Source organism: Bombina bombina, chromosome 9 (assembly GCF_027579735.1).
Source record: "Bombina bombina isolate aBomBom1 chromosome 9, aBomBom1.pri, whole genome shotgun sequence".
NCBI classification, from domain to species: domain Eukaryota; kingdom Metazoa; phylum Chordata; class Amphibia; order Anura; family Bombinatoridae; genus Bombina; species Bombina bombina.
The window spans coordinates 191,810,261-191,835,301 of NC_069507.1; the positions used below are offsets into that span (position 1 = coordinate 191,810,261).

Below are 25,041 nucleotides of genomic sequence, written 5' to 3' on the forward strand. Positions count from 1 at the left end.
AAAACTGTCCAAATCTGAGATTTCACCCTCAGAGGCTACCGGCGTATCCTTCTCATCAGACTTATGAGGGAGGGCAACCTGCGTAGCAGTAGGTGGAACAGAAACCTTACTATCTGAATGTCTAATTTTCCTCTTGCGTTTTCCCAGCATAGGAAAAGCAGATAATGCCGCAGATACTGCAGAAGATACCTGTGCATCAAAATCTGCAGGCAAACAAACTCCTCCAGGAGGCTGAGAGGAACTGCAGGGCACTGTATGTGATGCCATAGAGGCTTGGGATGTTTGAGGAGAAAGCTGTGGCATTGCCTGAACAGCATCATCCTGAGAGACATTGTGCTCAGAGGGCAACAAATTATCTTTAAATTGAAGTGTTCTAGCTAAGCATGCAGCACAGAATTGTATAGACAAAACAATTTGTGCCTCTAGGCATAACAAGCATTTGTCAAAAAACACAGGGTCTTGGTCCATGTCCATAATACTAAATAAAAAATTCCCCAAATTGTAGAAATGTTTTAAATACACTGTCACTTTAAGAATTTTTAATACCACAATTTGGCTGCCAGAAGTCTCTAAAACGATTATATAGTAGATTGACACTGAAGAGATTGAAATTCAATGACTCTGCTCCGCTCCATGAATATCCGACAGTAAAGAGAAGTCACATGACCGGCAGAGAGTGGAAACTATTCAGCAAGTAAAAGGCGCGCGTTTCCCTCTGAGTATACTGCACCCATATTTATCTGGTAGCTATATACACCTCAAGCCCTTTTTTCTCTTCATTATCAGAGAAAAAATCATTTTACAGACCAGCGCCATCTATCTGCCTACAACGCGCATTTCCCTCTGCCTACAACATAAGATGCAAGTAGCTGCATCTGGTTTCAAACTCAATCAGTTTGTCAGTTAGCCTGTTCTAGCTAAGCAAGCAAAGAAAACCAACTGCCAAATTTTAAGTTTTTACATAAGTCCCTGTATAAAACATAAGCCACGCACATACTAATAAAGTATTTCAAAAAATTAGCCCAAAGAGGAAAAACGTCCCAATAAAGGGAAGATTAACCCCTAGGCCTCTAGTTATCAAGCCGTCTACTTACCTGTCTTCGCTGGCCCCAATACGCCCACCTAAGCTCGCCTCACATCGCCGCCGCAGACCTGAATACGTTCGCCAAAGTTATCAAAAAAGCTGTCAAAAAGCCGCGCACCAAGTACGGGGCGATGAGCAGCGGACTGTGATAGTTATTACTCATCCAATCTCGCTGCTCTTCGGCTTTTTCCCAGCTTTATTGATAAGCTGTCACTAAGCACCCACACTAAACCACACTGTTCTACCCCTATACCGGCGCCCCCGGAGCCCCCGCAACTAAATAAAGTTATTAACCCCTAAACCACCGCTCCTAGAACCCGCCGCAACTATAATAAATGTATTAACCCCTAAACTGCCGCTCCCGGACCCAGCCGCCACCTACATAATACCTATTAACCCCTATCCTGCCCCCCTATAGTGCCGCCACCTATAATAAATTTATTAACCCCTATCCTGCGGATCCCAGACCCCGCCGCTACTAAATAAATTGTTTAACCCCTAAACCGCCTCTCCCGGACCCCGCTGCCACCTATATTAAACTTATTAACCCCTAATATGCCCCCCTACACCGTCGCCACCTATAATACAATTATTAACCCCTAAACCTAAGTCTAACACTAACCCTAACACCCCCCTATCTTAAATATTAATTAAATAAATCTAAATAAATATAACTCTTATTAAATTAATTATTCCTATTTAAAACTAAATACCTATAAAATAAATCCTAATATAGCTACAATATTACTAATAATTATATTGTAGCTATTTTAGGATTTATTTTTATTTTACAGGCAAATTTAAATTTATTTTAACTAGGTACAATAGCTATTAAATAGTTATTAACTATTTAATAGCTACCTAGATAAAATAAAGTCAAATTTACCTGTAACATAAAAACTAACCTAAATTACAATTACACCTAACACTACACTATCATTAAATAAATTATTCCTATTTAAAACTAAATACTTACCTGTAAAATAAACCCTAAGATAGCTACAATGTAATTAATAATTACATTGTAGCCATCTTAGGATTTATATTTATTTTACAGGTAACTTTCACCTAGATTTAGAGTTTTGCGGCCAAAGGGGTGCGTTAGCTACGCGTGTTTTTTTTCTAGCGCTGCTTCTAAACAATGCTGGTATTTAGAGTTCTCTGAAGGGCTGCGTTAGGCTCCAAAAAGGGAGTGTACAGGCATATTTACCGCCACTTCAACTCTCAATACCAGCGTTGCTTACGGTAGCAGCTAGCTGGAAAAACGTGCTTGTGCACAATTCCCCCATAGGAAACAATGGGGCAGTTTGGGCTGCAAAAAAAACTAACACCTGCAAAAAAGCAGCTTTCAGCTCCTAACGCAGCCCCATTGTTTCCTATGGGGAAACGGTTTCTAAGTTTGCACCTAACACCCTAACATGAACCCAGAGTCTAAAGACCCCTAACTTTACACTTATTAACCCCTAATCTGCTGCCCCCGCTATCGCTGACACCTGCATTACACAATTAACCCCTAATCTGCCGCTCCGTAAACCGCCGCAACCTACATTATCCCTATGTACCCCTAATCTGCTGCCCCTAACACCGTCGACCCCTATATTATATTTATTAACCCCTAATCTGCCGCCCCCCAACGTCGCCGCCACCTACCTACACTTATTAACCCCTAATCTGCCTACCGGAGCTCGCCGCTACTCTAATAAATGTATTAACCACTAAACCGCCTCACTCCCACCACGCAAACCCTATAATAAATAGTATTAACCCCTAATCTGCCCTCCCTAACATCGCCGCCACCTAACTTCAAGTATTAACCCCTAATCTGCCGACCGGACCTCACCGCTACTATAATAAATGTATTAACCCCTAAAGCTAAGTCTAACCCTAACCCTAACACCCCACTATGTTAAATATAATTTTATTCTAACAAAATAAATTAAATATTATTAACAAAAGTATTCCTATTTAAAACTAAATACTTACCTGTAAAATATACCCTAATATAGCTACAATATAACGAATAATTATATTGTAGCTATTTTAGGATTTATATTTATTTTACAGGTAACTTTGTATTTATTTTAACTAGGTACAATAGCTATTAAATAGTTATTTACTATTTAATAGCTACCTAGTTAAAATAATTACAAAATTACCTGTAAAATAAATCCTAACCTAAGTTGCAATTAAACCTAACACTACACTATCAATAAATAAATTAAATCAATTAACTACAAGTACCTACAATTAAATAAACTAAACTAAATTACAAAAAATAAAAAAAGTTTACAAGAATTTTAAGCTAATTACAACTACTCTAAGCCCCCTAATAAAATAACAAAGCCCCCCAAAATAAAAAAAATTCCTTACCCTAATCTAAATTAAAAAATTTAACAGCTCTATTACCTTACCAGCCCTTAAAAGGGCTTTTTGTGGGGCATGCCCCAAAGAAATCAGCTCTTTTGCCTGTAAAAAAAACATAATACCACCCCCCAACATTACAACCCACCACCCACATACCCCTACTCTAACCCAAACCCCCCTTAAATAAACCTAACACTACCCCCCTGAAGATCTCCCTACCTTGAGTCGTCTTCACCCAGCCGAGCACCGATGGACCAAAAGAAGACATCCGGAGAGGCAGAAGTCTTCATCCTATCTGGGCAGAAGAGGACATCCGGACCGCTAGACATCTTCATCCAAGTGGCATCTTCTATCTTCATCCATACGGAGCGGAGCGGAGCCATCTTCTTCCAGCCGACGTGGATCCATCCTCTTCTACCGACGCCTACTCACTGAATGAAGGTTCCTTTAAATCTTTAAATGACGTCATCCAAGATGGCGTCCCTCGAATTCCGATTGGCTGATAGGATTCTATCAGCCAATCGGAATTAAGGTAGGAAAAATCTGATTGGCTGATGCAATCAGCCAATCAGAATCAAGTTCAATCGGATTGGCTGATCCAATCAGCCAATCAGATTGAGCTCGCATTCTATTGGCTGTTCTGATCAGCCAATAGAATGCAAGCTCAATCTGATTGGCTGATTTTTCCTACCTTAATTCCTATCAGCCAATCGGAATTCGAGGGACGCCATCTTGAATGATGTAATTTAAAGGAACCTTCATTCGGCGAGTAGGCGTTGGTAGAAGAGGATGGATTTGCGATCGGCTGGAAGAAGATGGCTCCGCTCCGCTCCGGATGGATGAAGATAGAAGATGCCGCTTGGATGAAGATGTCTACCGGTCCGGATGTCCTCTTCTGCCCGGATAGGATAAAGACTTCTGCCTCTCCGGATGTCTTCTTTTGGTCCATCGATGCTCGGCTGGGTGAAGACGACTCAAGGTAGGGAGATCTTCAGGGGGGTAGTGTTAGGTTTATTTAAGGGGGGTTTGGGTTAGAGTAGGGGTATGTAGGTGTTGGGTTGTAATGTTGGGGGGTGGTATTGTGTTTTTTTTACAGGCAAAGAGCTGATTTCTTTGGGGCATGCCCCGCAAAAAGCCCTTTTAAGGGCTGGTAAGGTAATAGAGCTGTTAACTTTTTTAATTTAGATTAGGGTAGTGTATTTTTTTATTTTGGGGGCTTTGTTATTTTATTAAGGGGCTTAGAGTAGGTGTAATTACCTTAAAATTCTTGTAAACTTTTTTATTTTTTGTAATTTAGTGTTTTTTTTTTTTTTAATTTAGTTTAGTTTATTTAATTGTAGGTACTTGGAGTTAATTGATTTAATTTATTTATTGATAGTGTAGTGTTAGGTTTAATTGTAACTTAGGTTAGGATTTATTTTACAGGTAATTTTGTAATTATTTTAACTAGGTAACTATTAAATAGTAAATAACTATTTAATAGTTATTGTACCTAGTTAAAATAAATACAAAGTTGCCTGTAAAATAAATATAAATCCTAAAATAGCTACAATATTTTTTTTTTATTTTTTTTATTTATCTCCAAGCACAAAGTACATTTCATTAAACAAATATTTGTCAAGAATACACAAAATTCCTTATACATAGCACAAAGAAGAACAAAAAACATATTACTCATTGTATCAGTTTGTAAAATTAAACAATATTTTCTCTCTTAAATAGGGGAGACAAAAACAGTAATTAAATCTAGCGGTAATCACAGTTACTATGTAATGACTTCTTAAAATATCATAGCATTATTAACTTAATATTAAGTTCTAAAATCTTGAACTTCTATTATTGTACAGTTGTGCCATTGTTTCTTATTTACCTAAAAATAATAAAAATAATAAATAAAAAAAAAAAAAAAAATTATTCGTTATATTGTAGCTATATTAGGGTTTATTTTACAGGTAAGTATTTAGTTTTAAATAGGAATACTTTAGTTAATAGTATTTAATTTATTTCATTAGAATAAAATTATATTTAACTTAGGGATTTGTTAGGGTTAGGGTTAGACTTAGCTTTAGGGGTTAATACATTTATTATAGTAGTGCGGCGAGGTCCGGTCGGCAGATTAGGGGTTAATACTTGAAGTAAGGTGGCGGCGATGTTAGGGAGGGCAGATTAGGGGTTAATACTATTTATTATAGGGTTTGCGAGGCGGGAGTGCGGCGGTTTAGGGGTTAATACATTTATTAGAGTGGCGGCGAGGTCCGGTCGGCAGATTAGGGGTTAATAAGTGTAGTTAGGTAGCGGCGACGTTGGGGGGGCAGATTGGGGGTTAATAAATATAATATAGGGGTCAGCGATGTTAGGGGCAGCATATTAGGGGTACATAGGGATAATGTAGGTGGCGGCGATGTGCGGTCGGCAGATTAGGGGTTACATTTTTTTATTACAGTGGCGGTGATGGGGGGGGGCCTCGGTTTACGGGTACATAGGTAGTTTATAGGTGTTAGTGTACTTTAGAGCACAGTAGTTAAGAGCTTTATAAACCGGCATTAGTCCATAAAGCTCTTAACTGCTGACTTTTTTCTGCGGCTGGGGTCTTGTAGGTAGAGGGTCTAATGCTCACTTCAGCCAAGACTCTAAATACCGGTGTTAGGAAGATCACATTGAAAAGATAAGATACGCAATTGGCGTAAGGGGATCTGCGGTATGGAAAAGTCGCGGCTTGGAAGTGAGCGTTAGACCCTTTCCTGGCTGACTCTAAATACCAGAGGGCGGTAAAAAGCAGTGTTAGGACCCCTTAACGCTGCTTTTGACGGCTACCGCAGAACTCTAAATCTAGGCATTAGTATTTATTATAACTAGGTACAATAGCTATTAAATAGTTATTAACTATATAATAACTACCTAGCTAAAAGAAATACAAAATTAGCTGTGAAATAAATCCTAACCTAAGTTACAATTAAACCTAACACTACACTAAAATTAAATAAATTAAATTAATTAACTACAAGTAGCTACAATTAAATACAATTAAATAAACTAACTAAAGTACAAAAAATAAAAAAAAACTAAGTTACAAAAAATAAAAAAATATTACAAGATTTTTAAGCTAATTACGCCTAATCTAAGCCCCCTAATAAAATATTACAAAGCCCCCCAAAATAAAAAAATGCCCTACCCTATTCTACATTAAAAAATTTAACAGCTCTATTACCAGCCCTTAAAAGGGCCTTTTGCGGGGCATGCCCCAAAGTAATCAGCTCTTTTGCATGTTAAAAAAAATACAACCCCCCAACATTAAAACCCACCACCCACATACCCCTCCTCTAACCCACCCACACCCCCCTTAAAAAAACCTAACACTAACCCCCTGAAGATCTCCCTACCTTGAGTTGTCTTCAGCCAGCCGACCACCAATGGAACAGAAGAGGACATCTGCAGTGGCCGAAGTCATCATCCAAGGGGCGCTGAAGAGGTCTTCCATCCAATAGAAGTCTTCATCCATGCAGCGTCTTCAATCTTCATCCATCCAGAGCGGAGCCTTCTTCAAACGACCTGTCGCGGAGCCATCCTCTTCCAACAACGCCTACCCGACGAATGGATGTTCCTTAAAGTGACGTCATCCAAGATGGCGTCCCTCGAATTCTGATTGGCTGATAGGATTCTATCAGCCAATCGGAATTAAGGTAGGAGAAATCTGATTGGCTGATGCAATCAGCCAATCAGATTGAGCTTGCATTCTATTGGCTGATCGGAACAGCCAATAGAATACAAGCTCAATCTGATTGGCTGATTGGATCAGCTAATTGGATTGAACTTGAATCTGATTGGCTGATTGCATCAGCCAATCAGATTTTTCCTACCTTGATTCCGATTGGCTGATAGAATCCTATCAGCCAATCGGAATTAGAGGGACGCCATCTTGGATGACGTCACTTAAAGGAATATCTATTCGTCGGGTAGGCGTCGTTGGAAGAGGATGGCTCCGCGTCGGCTCGTTTGAAGAAGGCTTTGCTCCGCTCCGGATGGATGAATATTGAAGACGCTGCATGGATGAAGACTTCTATTGGATGGAATACCTATTCAGCGCCCCTTGGATGATGACTTCGGCCGCTGCGGATGTCCTCTTCTGTTCCTTCAGTGGTCGGCTGGCTGAAGGCGACTCAAGGTAGGGAGATCTTCAGGGGGTTAATGTTAGGGTTTTTTTAAGGGGGGTTTGGGTGGGTTAGAGTAGGGGTATGTGGGTGGTGGGTTTTAATGTTGGGGTGGGTTGTATTTTTTTTAACATGCAAAAGAGCTGATTACTTTGGGGCATGCCCCACAAAAGGCCCTTATAAGGGCTGGTAATAGAGCTGTTAACTTTTGTAATGTAGAATAGGATAGGGCATTTTTTTATTTTGGGCGGCTTTGTTATTTTATTAGGGGGCTTAGATTAGGTGTAATTAGCTTAAAATCTTGTAATATTTTTTTATTTTTTGTAACTTATTTTTTTTTATTTTTTGTACTTTAGTTAGTTTATTTAATTGTATTTAATTGTAGGTATTTGTAGTTAATTAATTTAATTAATTTAATGATAGTTTAGTGTTAGGTTTAATTGTAACTTAGGTTAGGATTTATTTTACAGGTAATTTTGTATTTCTTTTAGCTAGGTCGTTATTAAGTAGTTAATAACTATTTAATAACTATTGTACCTAGTTAAAATAAATACAAAGTTACCTGTAAAATAAATATAAATCCTAAGATAGCTACAATTTAATTATTAATTACATTGTAGCTATCTTAGGGTTTATTTTACAGGTAAGTATTTAGTTTTAAATAGGAATAATTTATTTAATGATAGTGCAGTGTTAGGTGTAATTGAAACTTAGGTTAGTTTTTATTTTACAGGTAAATTTGAATTTATTTTATCTAGGTAGCTATTAAATAGTTAATAACTATTTAATAGTTATTGTACCTAGTTAAAATAAATTTAAATTTGCCTGTAAAATAAAAATAAATCCTAAAATAGCTACAGTATAATTATTAGTAATATTGTAGCTATATTAGGGTTTATTTTATAGGTAAGTATTTAGTAGCCGAGCGTACCTGCTAGTTTTTTGATAACTCCCAAAAGTAGTCAGATTGTGCCGAACTTGCTTTCGGAACATCTGGAGTGACATAAGAATCGATCTGTGTCGGACTGAGTCCGGCGGATCGAAACTTACGTCACTAAATTCTACTTTTGCCGGTGTGTAGGGCTTGATAACTTAGGCGAATCAGCCTCGCCACCAATATGCTGCGGAATTTCAACGTATTTGAGGTTGACGGCTTGATAACTAGAGGCCCTAGTCTCAACATACATAATGTGCCTGCCCACTGCCAAAGAAAATCCTGTATAAAGGATTTTAAAAATGTCCCCATCTACTGCATATGACATATTCTTCTGAAGTGCAAGTCTCCAAGACCTAAAAGACAAAAGCACTTACCTGCAGTCTAGCTGTCCAGCAGGAACACAGCTCACAAGGCGTGAAAGGACACACACTCCTTACAGAAACCTGTAGAAAAAAGAAAGAACAGAGTAACCAACTCTGGCTTGTTGTACCATGTGAAGCAATGTGTTAAGAAACAAAGCAAGGACTACCTCACAACTTCGTAACTGCTTAAAAGCTACCACTACTGTACTGAAGAGATTGAAGTTGACTTACATAAACCAAAATCCTTGCTTGCAGTGAAAAGTTCCCAAAAAAGGAATTTATTTCTTCAGACACCAAACTTCACCTCCTCCATTGACAGATGCAAAGAGAATGACTGAGGATTATGGGTAGGGGAGTGACACTTAACAGCTTTCCTGTGGTGCTCTTTGCCTCCTGCTGGCCAGGAGTGATATTCCCACTAGTTATTGAATGACGCTGTGTACTCTCCATATCTTAGAAAAGAAATGTAGGACTGAGACTCAAACCCTTTCCTTTATCAATTGACCCTAAAGTGCAACTTTCAGCGATTTTCATCATTACATCATTACATTAGGACTTAAAGGGATACTGAACCCAAATGTTTTCAGATAGAGCATGCAATTTTAAGCAACTTTCTAATTTACTCCTATTATTAATTTTTCTTCGTTCTCTTGCTATCTTTATTTGAAAAAAGAATGTCCAGAACCCTGGACAGCACTTGTTTATTGGTGGATTAATTTATCCACTAATCAGCAAGAACAACCCAGGTTGTTCACAAAAATGAAAGATACCAAGTGAATAAAGAACATTTGCTAATAGGAGTAAATTAGAAAGGTGCTTAAAATTGCATGCTCTATCTGAATCACAAAAGAAAATAATTGGGTTCAGTGCCCCTTAAAGTTCTAAGTCTAAGGATCAAGAATGTGCAAAATATTTATATATGTACATGTACCTTGTAATGGGATCTAATAATCATTTTTTGTTGCAAGGGACTAGGACCATCCTGAGCTGAGATATTGAGGTTTCCATAGACATCTGTATAACCAAAATTGGTTGTTGTGTGCCATGACACAAAGATGGCTGCCATGGTTAAAACAAGTTAAATTAAAATGAAAAAACTGGTGGTTTTGCAATGCCAATACATAAAGGTAATAGGAAAAATTAAAAATGATCACGCAACCTATCTTGGACCACTTGAGATGGATTATCCCCTAAACCATGTATTCATATATACATCTAAAATGTCATGTATAGAGTGTATTGTACATGTTTACATGTGCAACATGATAGAACTAATCCAAATTGTTTTAGAATTCTAAAAAACTTGTTAGAAAGGCTAGTTTTGCACTGTTGAAATACAAATAAAAAACTGGATTGTGATTGTCAAAGAAATAAACCAGTTAGTATTGTCAATAAAGTTATGAGTTAATCCAAAAATACATTTGCTTGCCATTTTGGATCTTTCTTACCTTTGAGGCACATCATACCCCTATGTTACCCAATCCTTCAGTTTTGATCTAAAAAATATTTTTTCTGGTGTATAACCATTTATAGATGACATGACATATGCAAAATCCAAATAGTAGATATTTTAATGTAATAACCAATAAGGTGAGAGTGATTTGTTGACACAGAACACATTAGGGTGATTTATGAAAGATGTGGCGTATCATGTCCACCACCCATCGATAAATTGTGAACTGCTTGTAGAATGCCGTCCCCTGCAGATTCGCAGCCAATCGGTCGCTAGCAGGGGGTGTCAATCAGCCCGATCGTATAGGATCGGGCAGATTGATGTCCGCAGCCTCAGACCAGGTGGACAAGTTATGGAGAAGCAGTCTTTAGACCGCTGCTTCATAACTGCTGTTTTCGGCAAGCCTGAAGGCTCGCACGGAAACAGGGGCATCAAGCTCCATTCGGAGCTTGATAATTGGGCCCCATTGGGTCAAGTTGTATAGCTGAAGCCAGAGTCGTAGCTAGATCTCATTGGACCCCAGGTCAAAGTTGTTGGTAACCAATTTCAACAATTTAATTTCTGGCTGTTTACAGAAGCTGAGCTGGCATCCATATAGGAGTCATTCTTCTTTCTTAGTTAGTTTATGCTAGAGCATGTGCACTTGGTCTGCTTTATATGTACAGATATGGTGGCAGGGTTTTCTGTACAATAACACTGTGACAGCCATCTTGGAAATGTTGCCACCATATTGGAAAATACTTTTTCTTTAAACTGTGAGCCCTTTATCAGGGGGTCCACAGAGGGACATGTGGAGCTCGGACCCCACCAGGATCCCTGCAGCAATGCCACTATTGACTGCAGGCTCAGATAGGCCTCTAGAGGTGTGGACCCAGTCCCAATAAACACAGTTGAGACCCCTGTAGTTACGTCCCTGTCTGCAGTTTGTAAGTTTTGAGCACCCTTTTATACCATGTGATAGTTAATGGTGAGGTTTCTGCTTTCCATATTAAGGAATAGTTTCTCTTTTGGGACCTATTTACTAAAACTCTCTGGCCTGGCAAGATTCTATAAGATGCTTTGTCAATATTACAAGGTCCTTTAGGAAATGTCTTAAAGACATTTTTTTAAATTGGGAACTGTGTCTCTCATTATAAGGAGTTCACTAATATTATTTATATGAAGAAGAGACACTTACTTTACAGTATAATGCTCAATAAAATAACCCAATGGTTTCTCTTCATGCTGGTGAGTTTTTGAGGATCAGGCCCTCAGTGAGTTGTACTTTGAGAATGACATAAGGAGAAGAAATGACAATAGGTAATTACCCCTTTACAGAGCAAGAGAGGGGAGGTTTTCTATATCACTTGCTTGTATTTTGTGAAGCAGTTTGACTTTACATCAATACATGCTAATTGATGTAAATAGAAAGGATTATTTGTGTATTGAATTAGTTCCCATGATAATGAAAAGATGCATTAAAGGGACCTTGTACTGTAAATTTGATGTATCCCTAATGTGTTCTGAATTACATATTATACCAGCTGCAGTTATAAATATATGGCAATTGATCCTTTATGTTTGTCTTTATGAAGAATCTGTTTTTTATTTTGAAAACACAACTAATTGTTATCGCAAACATGAAATAATAGGCTAGTTCTTCAGGACGAGATTATCTGCCTATCACCTGCTGCTCTTATCTCTCTCTATATATGCAAAGGGCTCCATATATTATTTGTCTCTCTACTCGCAAGGCCAATACTTAGTGCCTGATAATCAAAAACCTGTTGGCATGGAGAGAAATCCCGCAAAATCATTGGGAACATTTTTTTAGCATTATTTTGGAAAGAATTAACTTTCGAGAATTCTGCTGTGTGATATAAACAATTCTAAAGCTAAAATATGTCTTTCTAAAATTCCTCAAAGTATTGATGAGACTTCTTAGATAATGGGGATATCTATCAAGCCGTCAACTGTGTTGCATTCAACGGCATCAATACGCTCGCCTAACATTGCCTAACATCGCGGCCATGCATTTCAATATGCTCTCCATATTTATAAAAAAAGCCGGCAAAAAGACGCGCACCAAGTACGGGGTGATGAGCATCGGACTGTTGTTAACTAGCAGTCATCGATCTCGCGTCTATTCGGCTTTTTACCAACTTTATTTATACCCTGTCACTAAACGCCGCCACTATACTAAAAAGTTATTAACCCCTCTCCCGCCGCTCCCGGACCCTGCCGCAACTTAAATCAAGTTATTAACCCCTATCCCGCCGCTCCCGGACCCCGCCGCAACCTAAATAAAGTTATTAACCCCTATCCCGCTGTTCCCGGACCACGCCGCCACTAAATAAATGTATTAACCCCTAAACCTCTGGCCTCCCACATCATTACCACTAACTAAACCTATTAACTCCTAAACCGCCAGCCCCCCACATTGCCGTAAAATAAATTAAGCTATTAACCCTTAAACCTAACAACTCGCTAACTTTAAATTAAAATTACAACATCCCTATCTTAAAATAAATTTAAACTTACCTGTAGAATTAAAATAAACTATTTTTAAACTATTAATTAACCTACCCTAACTATTATACTACAATTAAATTAAACTAATTGCGTATGTTACGTCACAATTTTCAACATTTGCCAGTCTGAAGGCTTTTAAGCTCGCAAAAATTACGCTGCAGAATTCCGGTGTATTTGCGGTTGACAGCTTGATAAATATCCCCCAATGTCACTAAACCAGAGAGCTTTAGATCATCGAGCCTTTGGGGTCAATTTATCAAACTCTTCACACCCTTTCAACTGTAGGTTCTCACATGAGAACCTACAGTCTGTATTTAACAAGCAGCAATCATCAGACCGCTGCTTTCCTAACCTTTCACCACCTCTTAGGTGGCAAATTGCAATCTCCCTGGTCTTCCCGGGGGCGGGATTCCACGCTAGCGCAAAAGTAGCGCTCATGTGCAATACTGAGTTCTGGTGCTTATGTTTGTCACTGTATGCCGCAACTTGATAAATCGACCCCTTTGTACTGCAGGCTGGTTTAAATAGCTTTTCTATAGAGAATACTGCAGTATTGACATATTCATTATAGGTGGTGGTTTTGACAGGCAAAAAATAAAGGTAAAGCAGTTACTTGTAAACAATGTAATACACTCTTGCATGTAATATGGATCATTGATAACACATTAAAAAGGAGATTTTTTTTACAGTGCAATGTCTATTTAAGGATACAATGCTGTACAGAAGTGTAGCCAAATTATGTTGTGTTCAGTTTGAAATGCATCAGCATTGGCTATTCTCTTGCAAAAAATATATGTTAAATATTCTTAAAATCAGCAATCTGTACCAAAAGACAAAATCTAAAAATGTAACAGAAAGTTCATGGAAACAGGGTATTCCAGTACTTAATGTATAAAAACTAAAAACCAAAAAAAAACATTTCATGCATTGAAAAGAGCAATTCTTAATTTTTATTAAATACTATTTGTTTGTATTAAACCCCCCCCCCATTAACAATTAATTTATATTGAAGCTTACAGGAAGTGTATGTTCCATACATTGGGCCAGATTACGAGTGGAGCGCTAATTAACACGGTCATTACTATGAAGCGTGAGCAAAGCACGTGTCAGGGGTCTGGCTTCAGAGAGTATATACTCTCATTTTTAACTGCTTACTCTCCATGATAATTGTTGATTGCAATAATATTTGCAAATAAGTCCCAACAAGAAGTAGCGCACTGAGAAGCACAGGATAAGATAAAAATCCAATTTTAATGCAAACTTTGTTAAAAACATTCCAGGTCAGTACACACGGATAAAAACATGACAGGTAGATGAACAGGAGCACAACGCAGACGCGTTTCATGCGCTTGCGCACTTGGTCACTGCTTACCTGTGCTCCTGCTCATACACCTTTATTAAGGCAACCACTTAAAGAGATATCTTACTTATCAGTTTAAAAATTCACTACCTGTTATAACAACCCTCCGGTTTCTCCTACATTTGAGATACAAATGTGTGAATGAGTGTATCAATTTCATATCCTCACTATTTCATACTGTCTTTCTGAACACTCACAAAGATTTTAATATATAGGCTTAATTAAATCCCTTATTAAATGCTATTTGTGTTCTGATACACGTAATATTAAAGGGACAGTCTACACCTAAAACAACGTTACCCAATAGTTACGATCTTATGATTACAATTCTATTGATACCCTGGATCCCTATTTTCGTGTATCCGCTTACCCACTTTTTCAGAAAAATAGTTTTTATTCCTTGATTCAAACATGGCCGTTTAACTCCTCCCATTAGCTTCTCCTCCTGTCTTCTCGAGTCCTGATCTTTCCCTATAACACTCGTGCACGGACTGATTTGAGGTTGTTTTAGGTGTAGACTGTCCATTTAAGGGAACATTAATTAGACAACACACTACATCTATATAAGGCCATGATTTTTTGCTACACGGCACAGAAATGAAGAAAAATTATAACAATATCTTAAATTTAACCACCAATATATATAGGAATATATATGTACTACTAATTATACATGTATAATTGGTAATGGAGAGATAAAAAAGATAAACAATCATAAATTACATATTTGGGTCTCTACACACTAGATTGAAAGAATGTAAGTACAGTATAGACTATTTATGTAAATAAAATATTTATGTAAATAAATCTAGGTCACGCTTCATATTCAGACCTAAGGGAAAGCTGCATTGTAGTGTGAAAATACAAAAAGATTTCTCTTTTGCTAAGGGTCATTTCTCTATTGCCTCCCCTTTTTCAGTGAGGCACAAAATCAATGCCCTGTACAGAAAGAGTGGAATTGTCTGCATTGTGTTCTGCTTTGAAATGCCTGGCTACAGGAGTGTCAGAAAAGTCATCTTCTATTGAACGTAAATGTTCCAGGAATCTCTCTTTGAGGGGCCTGGTGGTTTTGCCTGTGTACTGTTTATTACATAGTTTACACATTAGCAAATAAACTACATGTGTAGTGGCACAGTTGATAAAGAAATTAACATTGTGCTCATGTTGGGTGACAGCAGATTTAAATTTGTCACCCCCAGATACAAAACCGCAAGTCTTACAGATCGGTCTTCTGTACTTACAAAAACCCTTTTTCTTCTGTACTTCTGTAACCATCATTTATTAACCTCCGGTTTTAAGTCTGAGGGCGACAGATAATTCCCCAGGGTCATTCCCTTTCTAGGTATATATTCACAGCCCTCTTCTATGATCTTTTTGAGGATAGGATCTGTGTAAAGAATAGGTAAAGATTCTTCTTTTTAAATTCAAAGCTATATGCAGTAATGAACTTTGGTTTCAGTTTACCAAATTTGCTTGTTTTTTTATTTTTGTTCTTATATTTAAGAAGATCTTCCCTGCAGATATTATCCGCATAGACTTTTGTCTCATTTAGGACTTGTTCAGTATATTCTCTTTCTTTAAGCCTCTCTATAGCCTCTTTAGTTTGTCTCTGATACTCAGTCTCAGTAGAACAATTTCTTTTCATGCGTATCAGTTCTCCCTTAGGTATCTCAAATGTAGGAGAAACCGGAGGGTTGTTATAAAAGGAAGTGAATTTTTAACTGATAAGTAAGATACCTCTTTAAATGGTTGCCTTTAAAAAGGTGTATGAGCAGGAGCACAGGTAAGCAGTGACTAAGTGCGCAAGCGCATGAAATGCATCTGCATTGTGCTCCTGTTCATCTACCTGGCATGTTTTTATCCGTGTGTACTAACCTGGAATGTTTTTAACAAAGTTTGCATTATAGCCCCCTCTATAGAAGGGGCTTAAGCAGTCAGAATCTATTACACTGAACAGCTGTGCTAAAGTTAACTGTGCAAGCATGGACTTTATAATTACAGAAAGAGTATTAGCTAGATAGCTTTAATCTCGTAATCTGACATCCCACATATTAACAGGTCCTCTTGTTACAATGTTATTTCTGAATTTATTAATAGCTGGCTACAAAAGATACTGTGGGTAGCTGACTGCTTAATATCATACAAACCAATTACAATGTTTCACATCTAGATACATGATTCTCAGAGGAATTAGTCACAAACATATGCTATATATTGATATCTAGAGAGTGTTTTTAAACGTGTATGATTGAATTGTTAAACCAATAAAGATAAAGTATAAATGGTTAAACAATCGTTCCTGTATTAATCAGTGAGAATGTCTCCTATACAATTGAAGGGGTAAAGCACTCTTTTTTGTTACAAACTTTGTAACTCATTTTTCAATGAACCATAGATATTAACCTGTTCTCACCTAATGTTACCCTAGAAATCTGTAGGAATGGTATTTAGAAACACTGGTGTATTCACCACCTTCCAAATTAGCGTAAGTGGCACCTTTGAGGATTGGGAGTTTTACACTAATGCATAAAGAGTATTTTTTACACTAATTACAGAAAGAGTATTAGCTAGATAGCTTTAATCTCGTAATCTGACATCCCACATATTAACAGGTCCTCTTGTTACAATGTTATTTCTGAATTTATTAATAGCCGGCTACAAAAGATACTGTGGGTAGCTGACTGCTTAATATTATACAAACCAATTACAATGTTTCACATCTAGATACATGATTCTCAGAGGAATTATTCACAAACATATGCTATATATTAATATCTAGAGAGTTTAAGTGTTTTTAAACATGTATGCTATATATTGATATCTAGAGAGTGTTTTTAAACGTGTATGATTGAATTGTTAAACCAATAAAGATAAAGTATGAATGGTTAAACAATCGTTCCTGTATTAATCAGTGAGAATGTCTCCTATACAATTGAAGGGGTAAAGCACTCTTTTTTGTTACAAACTTTGTAACTCATTTTTCAATGAACCATAGATATTAACCTGTTCTCACCTAATGTTACCCTAGAAATCTGTAGGAATGGTATTTAGAAACACTGGTGTATTCACCACCTTCCAAATTAGCGTAAGTGGCACCTTTGAGGTTTGGGAGTTTTACACTAATGCATAGAGGTGCTGTGTATCCCCTAGGGCTACTAGTGTGTTAAATACATATATTGGTAATAGTGTTTTAGCTTTATAATAACTAATTTTGTGTTATATATTGTATATAAATGTAGTCTTACTTTCTTCTGCTGAATATGACTCAAGCAAACAAAATAACAGAAGGCTGCTGAAACATTTATCTATGCTGACATTTGTGATATCTCAAGTGCTGTTTGCAGCCAACATGAACATGTTTTGTCATTAGGGATTAATTATCTGAGCAAATATTGAGCTTTTTTGACTCCAGTTAGGAAAGAGCCAAATCTTCTGGAGATATTTTTTTTTCAACAGCATTAGTGTTTTATGAGGGTTCAACTCATGACAGTGAAAATGGAATTTACAAATGCTATACTTAGCTGAAACACTCCAAAATGAAATTTAACCTTGACCATTACACTTAAAATTGAATAGCCCATAAGAATATATGTATACTTAAAAAAACAAAGAATTGTACTTTCATTATTTATTTGCCTGCTTTTCCTGTAATTTAACTGTAAACATTATAGTAATTCCACTTGCCCCCGAACCCCAACATTCCTACATGCTAGGCAAAGGAAGTAAGAAAAAACAACTTTGAAAAGATGTTTTATGGGTTGTGTCCTGGAGTTGTAAAACAATGGCTATTTTATTAGTTAACAAGATAGCTGTTTTAAACCCCTTTAATACATTACTTTTCATTTAGATATTTTGCAATGCTTTTAAGCAAAAACAAAACATTTTCATAAGGGCCGGACTGAGAAATCAGATTGGCCCTGGAAATTTGTATATACCAGCCCGGCCCAGACCCACCCCGTTTACAGCCCCCCGCCCCCCCCCCCCACTGGCCCAACCAACTCCACCCCCTGGTATAAGACTATACCTGCATAATGCAGCAGCCGATCTCCCCCCACCCCTAACAGCGGTGCTACTAACCTTGAGTTCTGTTTGCGGAGCACGAGCACACAGAGTTTAAGAAGGTTAGTAGCCTCTGTGTCCTCGACAAGCTCACTATGCTCCCTCAGCTGCTGCTGCACACTATCTGCCAATAGACAGGGGCCCACCAAGATTTTTCCTGGTAAACCGGCAGGCCAATCCAGCCCTGATAGTCATGAAAACTAGCTTGAAACTAGGAAACAAAATTTAAAAACTGAAGGAATTCCAATAATTCACTCTCTTTTTTAAATATATTGCTAGTCCAAAAAAAATGCATTACCATTTACTGTTATACTTTTTATTTTGTCATCTAAACCTTGTGTTGACTATACTTTAATGTGAAAACTAATTATTACTATGTGTATTTTTGTTTACTTAACAGGACATAAAAGTGCAAAAACAAAAAGTTCTAAAATTTTATAATTGCCCTGTTACTTGTCCATATCTATGAAGTTGATTACAATCCTTTAGAAAAGATTTTCAAATTATTTATCTACAAATTTCCTGATAGATTTTTAATGATGGTTTTCTATAGAAAATCATTAGATACATTTTTCTAAAGGACTGGGATCAACCCTTATGTGTTTAAACCCTTCAAAGGGGTTAAACACTAGACATGGGCAACATTTCTTGATTCAGTATTTGTTTACTAAAATAATGCCAAATATGGCTGCACACAGTGTCATTCACTTATTGATGGTGCTGGATTTATTTGTGTAATAGTGCAACACTCAAACATAGGCTTGTTTCCACTAAGTCGTAATTAGGTTTACGCACTGACGCAAAAGGATAAATATGCTTCTGGAAGCAATTTCGTTTATTGATTGCCTTCGATGGCGTGTTATACCTAGTTCAGCTTTTTACTGACATTGGTTTATCGCTTGTGTGAAAACATTTTCCTTTCCACTTGTGTGCTACCAGACATGCGTCAAAAGCTTACTTCTAGCTTAGTTAGGGCGCTAGCAGGAGAGAAAAATATCACTCCACTCTTAATCTAGCCCTAAATACATATTTAAAGGGACAGTCAAGTCCCAAAAAAGCTTTCATGATTCAAATAGGGCATGTAAATTTAAACAACTTTTCAATTTACTTTTGTCACCAATTTTGCTTTGTTCTTTTGATGTTCTTAGTTGAAAGCTAAACCTAGGTAAGCTCATATGCTACTTTCTTAGACCTTGAAGGCCACCTCTAATCTGAATGCATTTTGACAGTTTTTCAACACTAGAGGGCGTTAGTTCATGTGCGTCATATAGATAAAATTGAGCTTACACACGTGAAGTTATCTAGGAGTCAGTACTGATTGGCTAAAATGCAAGTTTGTCAAAAGAACTAAAATAAGGGGGCAATTTTCAGAGGCTTAGATACAAGGTAATCACAGAGGTAAAACATGTATTATTATAACTGTGTTGGTTATGCAAAACTGGGGAATGGGTAATAAAGGGATTATCTATCTTTTTAAACAACAAACATTCTGGTGTTGATTGTCCCTTTAAAGTTAGCTCCAGAGCAGCAATGCACTACTGGGAGGTAGCTGAACATATCTGATGAGCTAATGACAAAAGGCACCAATCACCAGCTAGCTCCTTGCTGCTCCTGAGGCTACCTTCTTTTCAACATAGGATACAAAGAAAACAAACAGCTAGATTACGAGTCTTGCGTTAGCCTTAAAAAGCAGCGTTGAGAGGTTCCAACTCTGCTTTTTAACGCCCGCTGGTATTACGAGTCTTGAAATGACAGGTGTACCGCTCACTTTTTTGGCCAGACTCGGTAATACCGCAAATCCACTTACGTCAATTGCGTATCCTATATTTTCAATGGGACTTGCATAACGCCGGTATTACGAGTCTTCCAAAAAGTGAGCGGTACAGCCTCTCCTTTTTATGGGCTAACGTTGTAGCATAAAACTCTTAACTAAAGTGCTAAAAAGTACACTAACACCCATAAATTACCTATGAACCCCTAAACCGAGTCCCCACCCCCCCCACATCGCAAACAATAAAAAATATTTTTTAACCCCTAATCTGCCGAACCGGACATCTCCTCTGCTATAAAAAAATATATTAACCCCTAAACCACTGCACTCCCGCATCGCAAACACTAGTTAAATATTATTAACCCCTAATCTGCCGCCTCCAACGTCGCCGCAACTATATTGAATGTATTAACCCCTAAACCTAAGTCTAACCCTTACCCTAACACCCCCTAACTTAAATATAATTTAAATAAATCTAAATAAAATAACTAACATTAATAAAATTATTCCTATTTAAAACTAAATTCTTACCTGTAAAATAAACCCTAAGCTAGCTACAATATAACTAATAGTTACTTTGTAGCTATCTTAGGGTTTATTTTTATTTTACAGGCAAGTTTGTATTTATTTTAACTAGGTACAATAGTTATTAAATAGTTATTAACTATTTAATAGCTACCTAGTTAAAATAAAGACAAATTTACCTGTAAAAAAAAATCCTAACCTAAGTTACAATTACACCTAACACTACACTATAATTAAATTAATTACCTAAACTAAATACAATTAAATACAATTTAAAAAAAATATCTAAAGTACGAAACCCCCCCACTAAATTACAAAAAATAATAAAATAATTACAAGTTTTTTAAACTAATTACACCTAATCTAATCCCCCTAATAAAATAAAAAGGCCCCCCAAAATAAAAAAGCCCTACCCTATACTAAATTACAAATAGCCCTTTAAAGGGCCTTTTGCGGGGCATTGCCCCAAAGTAATCAGCTCTATTACCTGTAAAAAAAAGTACAATACCCCCCCAACATTAAAACCCACCACCCACACACCCAACCCTACTCTAAAACCCACCCAATCCCCCTTTAATAAAACCTAACACTAACCCCTTGAAGATCACCCTACCTTGAGAAGTCTTCACCCAGCCGGGCCGAAGTCTTCATTGAAGCCGGCCAGAAGAGGTCCTCCAGACGGGCAGAAGTCTTCATCCAGGCGGCATCTCTATCTTCATCCATCCGGCGCGGAGCAGCTCCATCTTCAAGACAGTTTTAGTTTTAAAAAGGAATAATGTAGTTAATGATAGTAATTTTATTTAGATTTATTTAAATTATATTTAAGTTTGGGGGGGTGTTAGGGTTAGACGTAGGTTTAGGGGTTAATAACTTTAATATAGTGGCAGCGACTTTGTGAGCGGCAGATTAGGGGTTAATAAGTGTAGGTAGGTTGCGGCGACATTGGGGGTGGCAGATTAGGGGTTAATAAATATAATGTAGGGTTCGGCGATGTTGGGGGCAGCAGATTTTGGGTTCATAACTACAATGTAGGCGGCGGCGGTGTCCGGAGAGGCAGATTAGGGGTTAATAATGTTATGCAGGTGTCGGCGATGTCAGGGGCGGCAGATTAGGGGTTAATAAGTGTAAGATTAGTGGTGTTTAGACTCGGGTTCATGTTAGGGTGTTAGGTGTAGACATAAAATGTATTTCCCCATAGGAATCAATGGGGCTGCGTTAGGAGCTTTACGCTGCTTTTTTGCAGGTGTTATTTTTTTTTTCTGCCGGCTCTCCCCCATTGATTCCTATGGGGAAATCGTGCACGAGCACGTTTTACCTGCTTACCACTAACGTAAGCAGCACTGGTATTGAGGTGAGATGTGGAGCTGAATTTTGCTCTACGCTCACTTTTTTGCGGCTAACGCCGGATTTGTAAAAACCCGTAATACCAGCGTTGTCTGTAAGTGAGCGGTGAGGGAAAACTGCTCGTTAGCACCGCAAAGCCTTACCGACAAAACTCGTAATCTAGGCGAAAGTAAAGTTGATAATAGAAGCTTATTTAAAAGTTTCTTAAAATGACACTCTCTATCTGAATCATTAAAATTTAATTTTGACTTTTGTCTGTTTAATTAACTAACAATTGTCTTTGGTTCCTTTCAGCTTCATGAAGGTGGCTGGCAAAGCGGTGGATGCGATTACCTGGCAGCAGTAGGTATTCCTGCATTTCTTTACCATTTTATTCATAGTATGGATTGTTTTACATTCTTTATGCCACCACTGGGATTTTAATTTGAAACATCAGTTTCCTATACTAACCACAATAAACTTTTTTTTATGAAGGGGTCAAATATCCTAGCATTTAACTTATAAAGAATCTATGATGTGATTTATCTGGGATACAAAAAATAAATAAAATGCAATTTATCTTATGACAATATATATGTAATAGTGTTAAAGCCCGTGTACACAGGCCAACATTTTTAAGGAAAGAAATATACCTATCCCTCTATTTCTATCCCTCTATCCAATCTCTCTATTTCTATCCCTCTATCCAATCCCTCTATCCTATCCTATATCCTTATTACTCTATCTCAATCTCTATCTCTATCCATCTATCCCTATCCCTCTATCTCTTTTCATCTATCTCTATCCCTCTATGTCTTTATATTTCTGCAGTGTAGGATCCCCCTAACCCTCCAACTTCCCTGATCCCCCCCTCAAACAGCTCTCTAACCCTCTCCCCTCTAACTTTTGCCACCATCTTAGGTACTGGCAGCTGTACCTATAAACCCCTTTATATAAAATATTATTTTTTTAATAAATTCTGTAGTGTAGTGGCTCCCCCACCTCCCCCATCCCGCGTTCTCCATTTAGTATACCCCCCACACCCCCAGACCTCTTTCTGTATTTTAGCTGCCCTATCCCTTCCTGTTCCTTTAAAAAAATAATTTCTGTAGCGTAGGACCCTCCCACTACCTCCCCTTCCCTCCCCCCTCCGCTGCTGGGCCGCCCACCCGCCTATGCCCACACCTCCCGCCGGCACCAGCCGAAGATTGTTACAGACAGTGACACACACAGTCACCATCTGTAATGATTAGGTATCTGAGAATGCTGGAGCTTCCTGAAGCTATCTCACGCCTGCGGTTAAGGCCAGGTATGTTTGTCCTTGTGCAGTCTCTACTGCGCAAGACTGCGTTGGACAAACATACTTGGCCTTTTAAAATATAGGATGTATATCTGACTTAGGGCCAAATTACAAGTGGAGTGTTAATAGTTATGTGAGAGCAAAAAGGGGTGTATCACGGTTGTTTGCACGCATCAGATTTACACTAGAATGAATACTGCATCCTCAGAGCTCTGGTTAACTGTTTCGTAAAACAAAAACATCAAAAATACATTACAAAGTACACTCATAATGACACTATTTAATAAAATTACTTTGTAAAAAATATTGCACAAAAATGTTATAAGGGTTCAAAGATACGAGATCTCAGGCTGCAAAGGGCTTTAACATTGAGATACATACATATACATGTCTAAAGATGTATATGTATGCATAGATATATGTTTATATATACAGTATATATATATATATATATATATTATATATATATATATATGTGTGTGTGTGTGTACATATATATTTATATGTGTGTGTGTGTATATATATATATATATATATATATATATGTATTTACAGACATATATACACATAGAAACACCTAAATACACATGTATACATATATAGACATATATATAAGTGCATTTGAGCCCTTTGCAGTTAAGTAGATGAAAACATGTAAAAAAAATAAGCAATATTTATATTTAATAAAGCGTTATAGTGTGTATTTACTGTAAATATTTTACATTCCAATGTTCTGCACAAAGGGGAATATGTTCTATGTATTTATAAATGGATATTCCTATATATATCCAGTTGTGTGTGCGAGTAGGGTGTTAGGGTTTTTTCCACTTTTTTTTGCTTCATTGACTTCTATGGGCATGATATTCTAAGTTCGTCTTTTTACACGCATCGGGTTACAGCGTGATCAAAAACAGTTTATTTTCAACTTAATAGTAATTAAGTAATACAAGTGCTACCCTAAGCACGCAAAAAGCTTACTTCTAGCGGAGTTAGCGCTCGAGCGGGAGTGTTAAATACAACCCCACTCTTATCTGGCCCTTATTGTTTAATAATGCTGATGTATTTGACATGCATTCTATTATGTATATTTCTCTGACAATGGTTTCTGTTTACTGGATATGGATAGACATTTACTATCTTCAGAATATTCCTTTATACACAGCGATCCTAAGTTGCTCATAGTCACTCCATACAAAGGTAGGAAAAATAATAGTCATCAAAGGTTACCTACCGTTTAAAATGATTATATGTCTGTGGGTATCATCATACAGAAAAGAGAGATATTTTAGAATGTATTGTCATGCATCTTTACCTGGTGGTCATATCTTTAGAACTAATTTTTATATGAAATTATATACTGCGTTGGATTGATGACCTATAAAATCTAAATCTACCCTTAATAGTAAAAGCTTATATTTTCTTCCATGTATAGTTTTTGCAATTCAAAGGGATAGTCAAGTCAAAATTTACTTTTCATGATTCAGATAGATCATGCAATTTTAAAAAAAACTTTCTAATTTACTTTTATCATCAAATTTGCTTTGTACTCTTGATATTCTTTGTTGAAAGCCAAACCTAGGTGAGCTCATGAGTTGGCAAAGATTGTAGTACTAACAACTAAACATGTGCAATTCGTTTCGGCCAAATGTAGTTTTCGGACGAATTTTGGCTGATTCGGATATTTGGATGAATCCGAATTTCCGAATCGGCACCATAACTAAAATCGCGCAAAAATTCCGAAAACGAATAAATCAGTTTCTGAATTTTCAGATCCATTCCTTATTCATATTCAGATTTTTTCCTTGTTCCAATCTAAACTACCGTCCCCCCACATCGCCAACACT

At 37.3% G+C, this 25,041-nt stretch overlaps 1 protein-coding gene across 1 annotated transcript in view; it reads left to right on the forward strand.

Annotated features, from left to right (window-relative positions):
- The window catches only part of HPSE2 (heparanase 2 (inactive)), a 556,398-nt gene that overhangs the window by 328,696 nt on the left and 202,661 nt on the right, over positions 1–25,041 (forward strand). Inside the window, exon 6 of the mRNA XM_053692544.1 lies at positions 22,213–22,260. Within this exon, the coding sequence (XP_053548519.1) occupies positions 22,213–22,260 (48 nt within the window). The remainder of the gene's footprint in view (positions 1–22,212; positions 22,261–25,041) is intronic.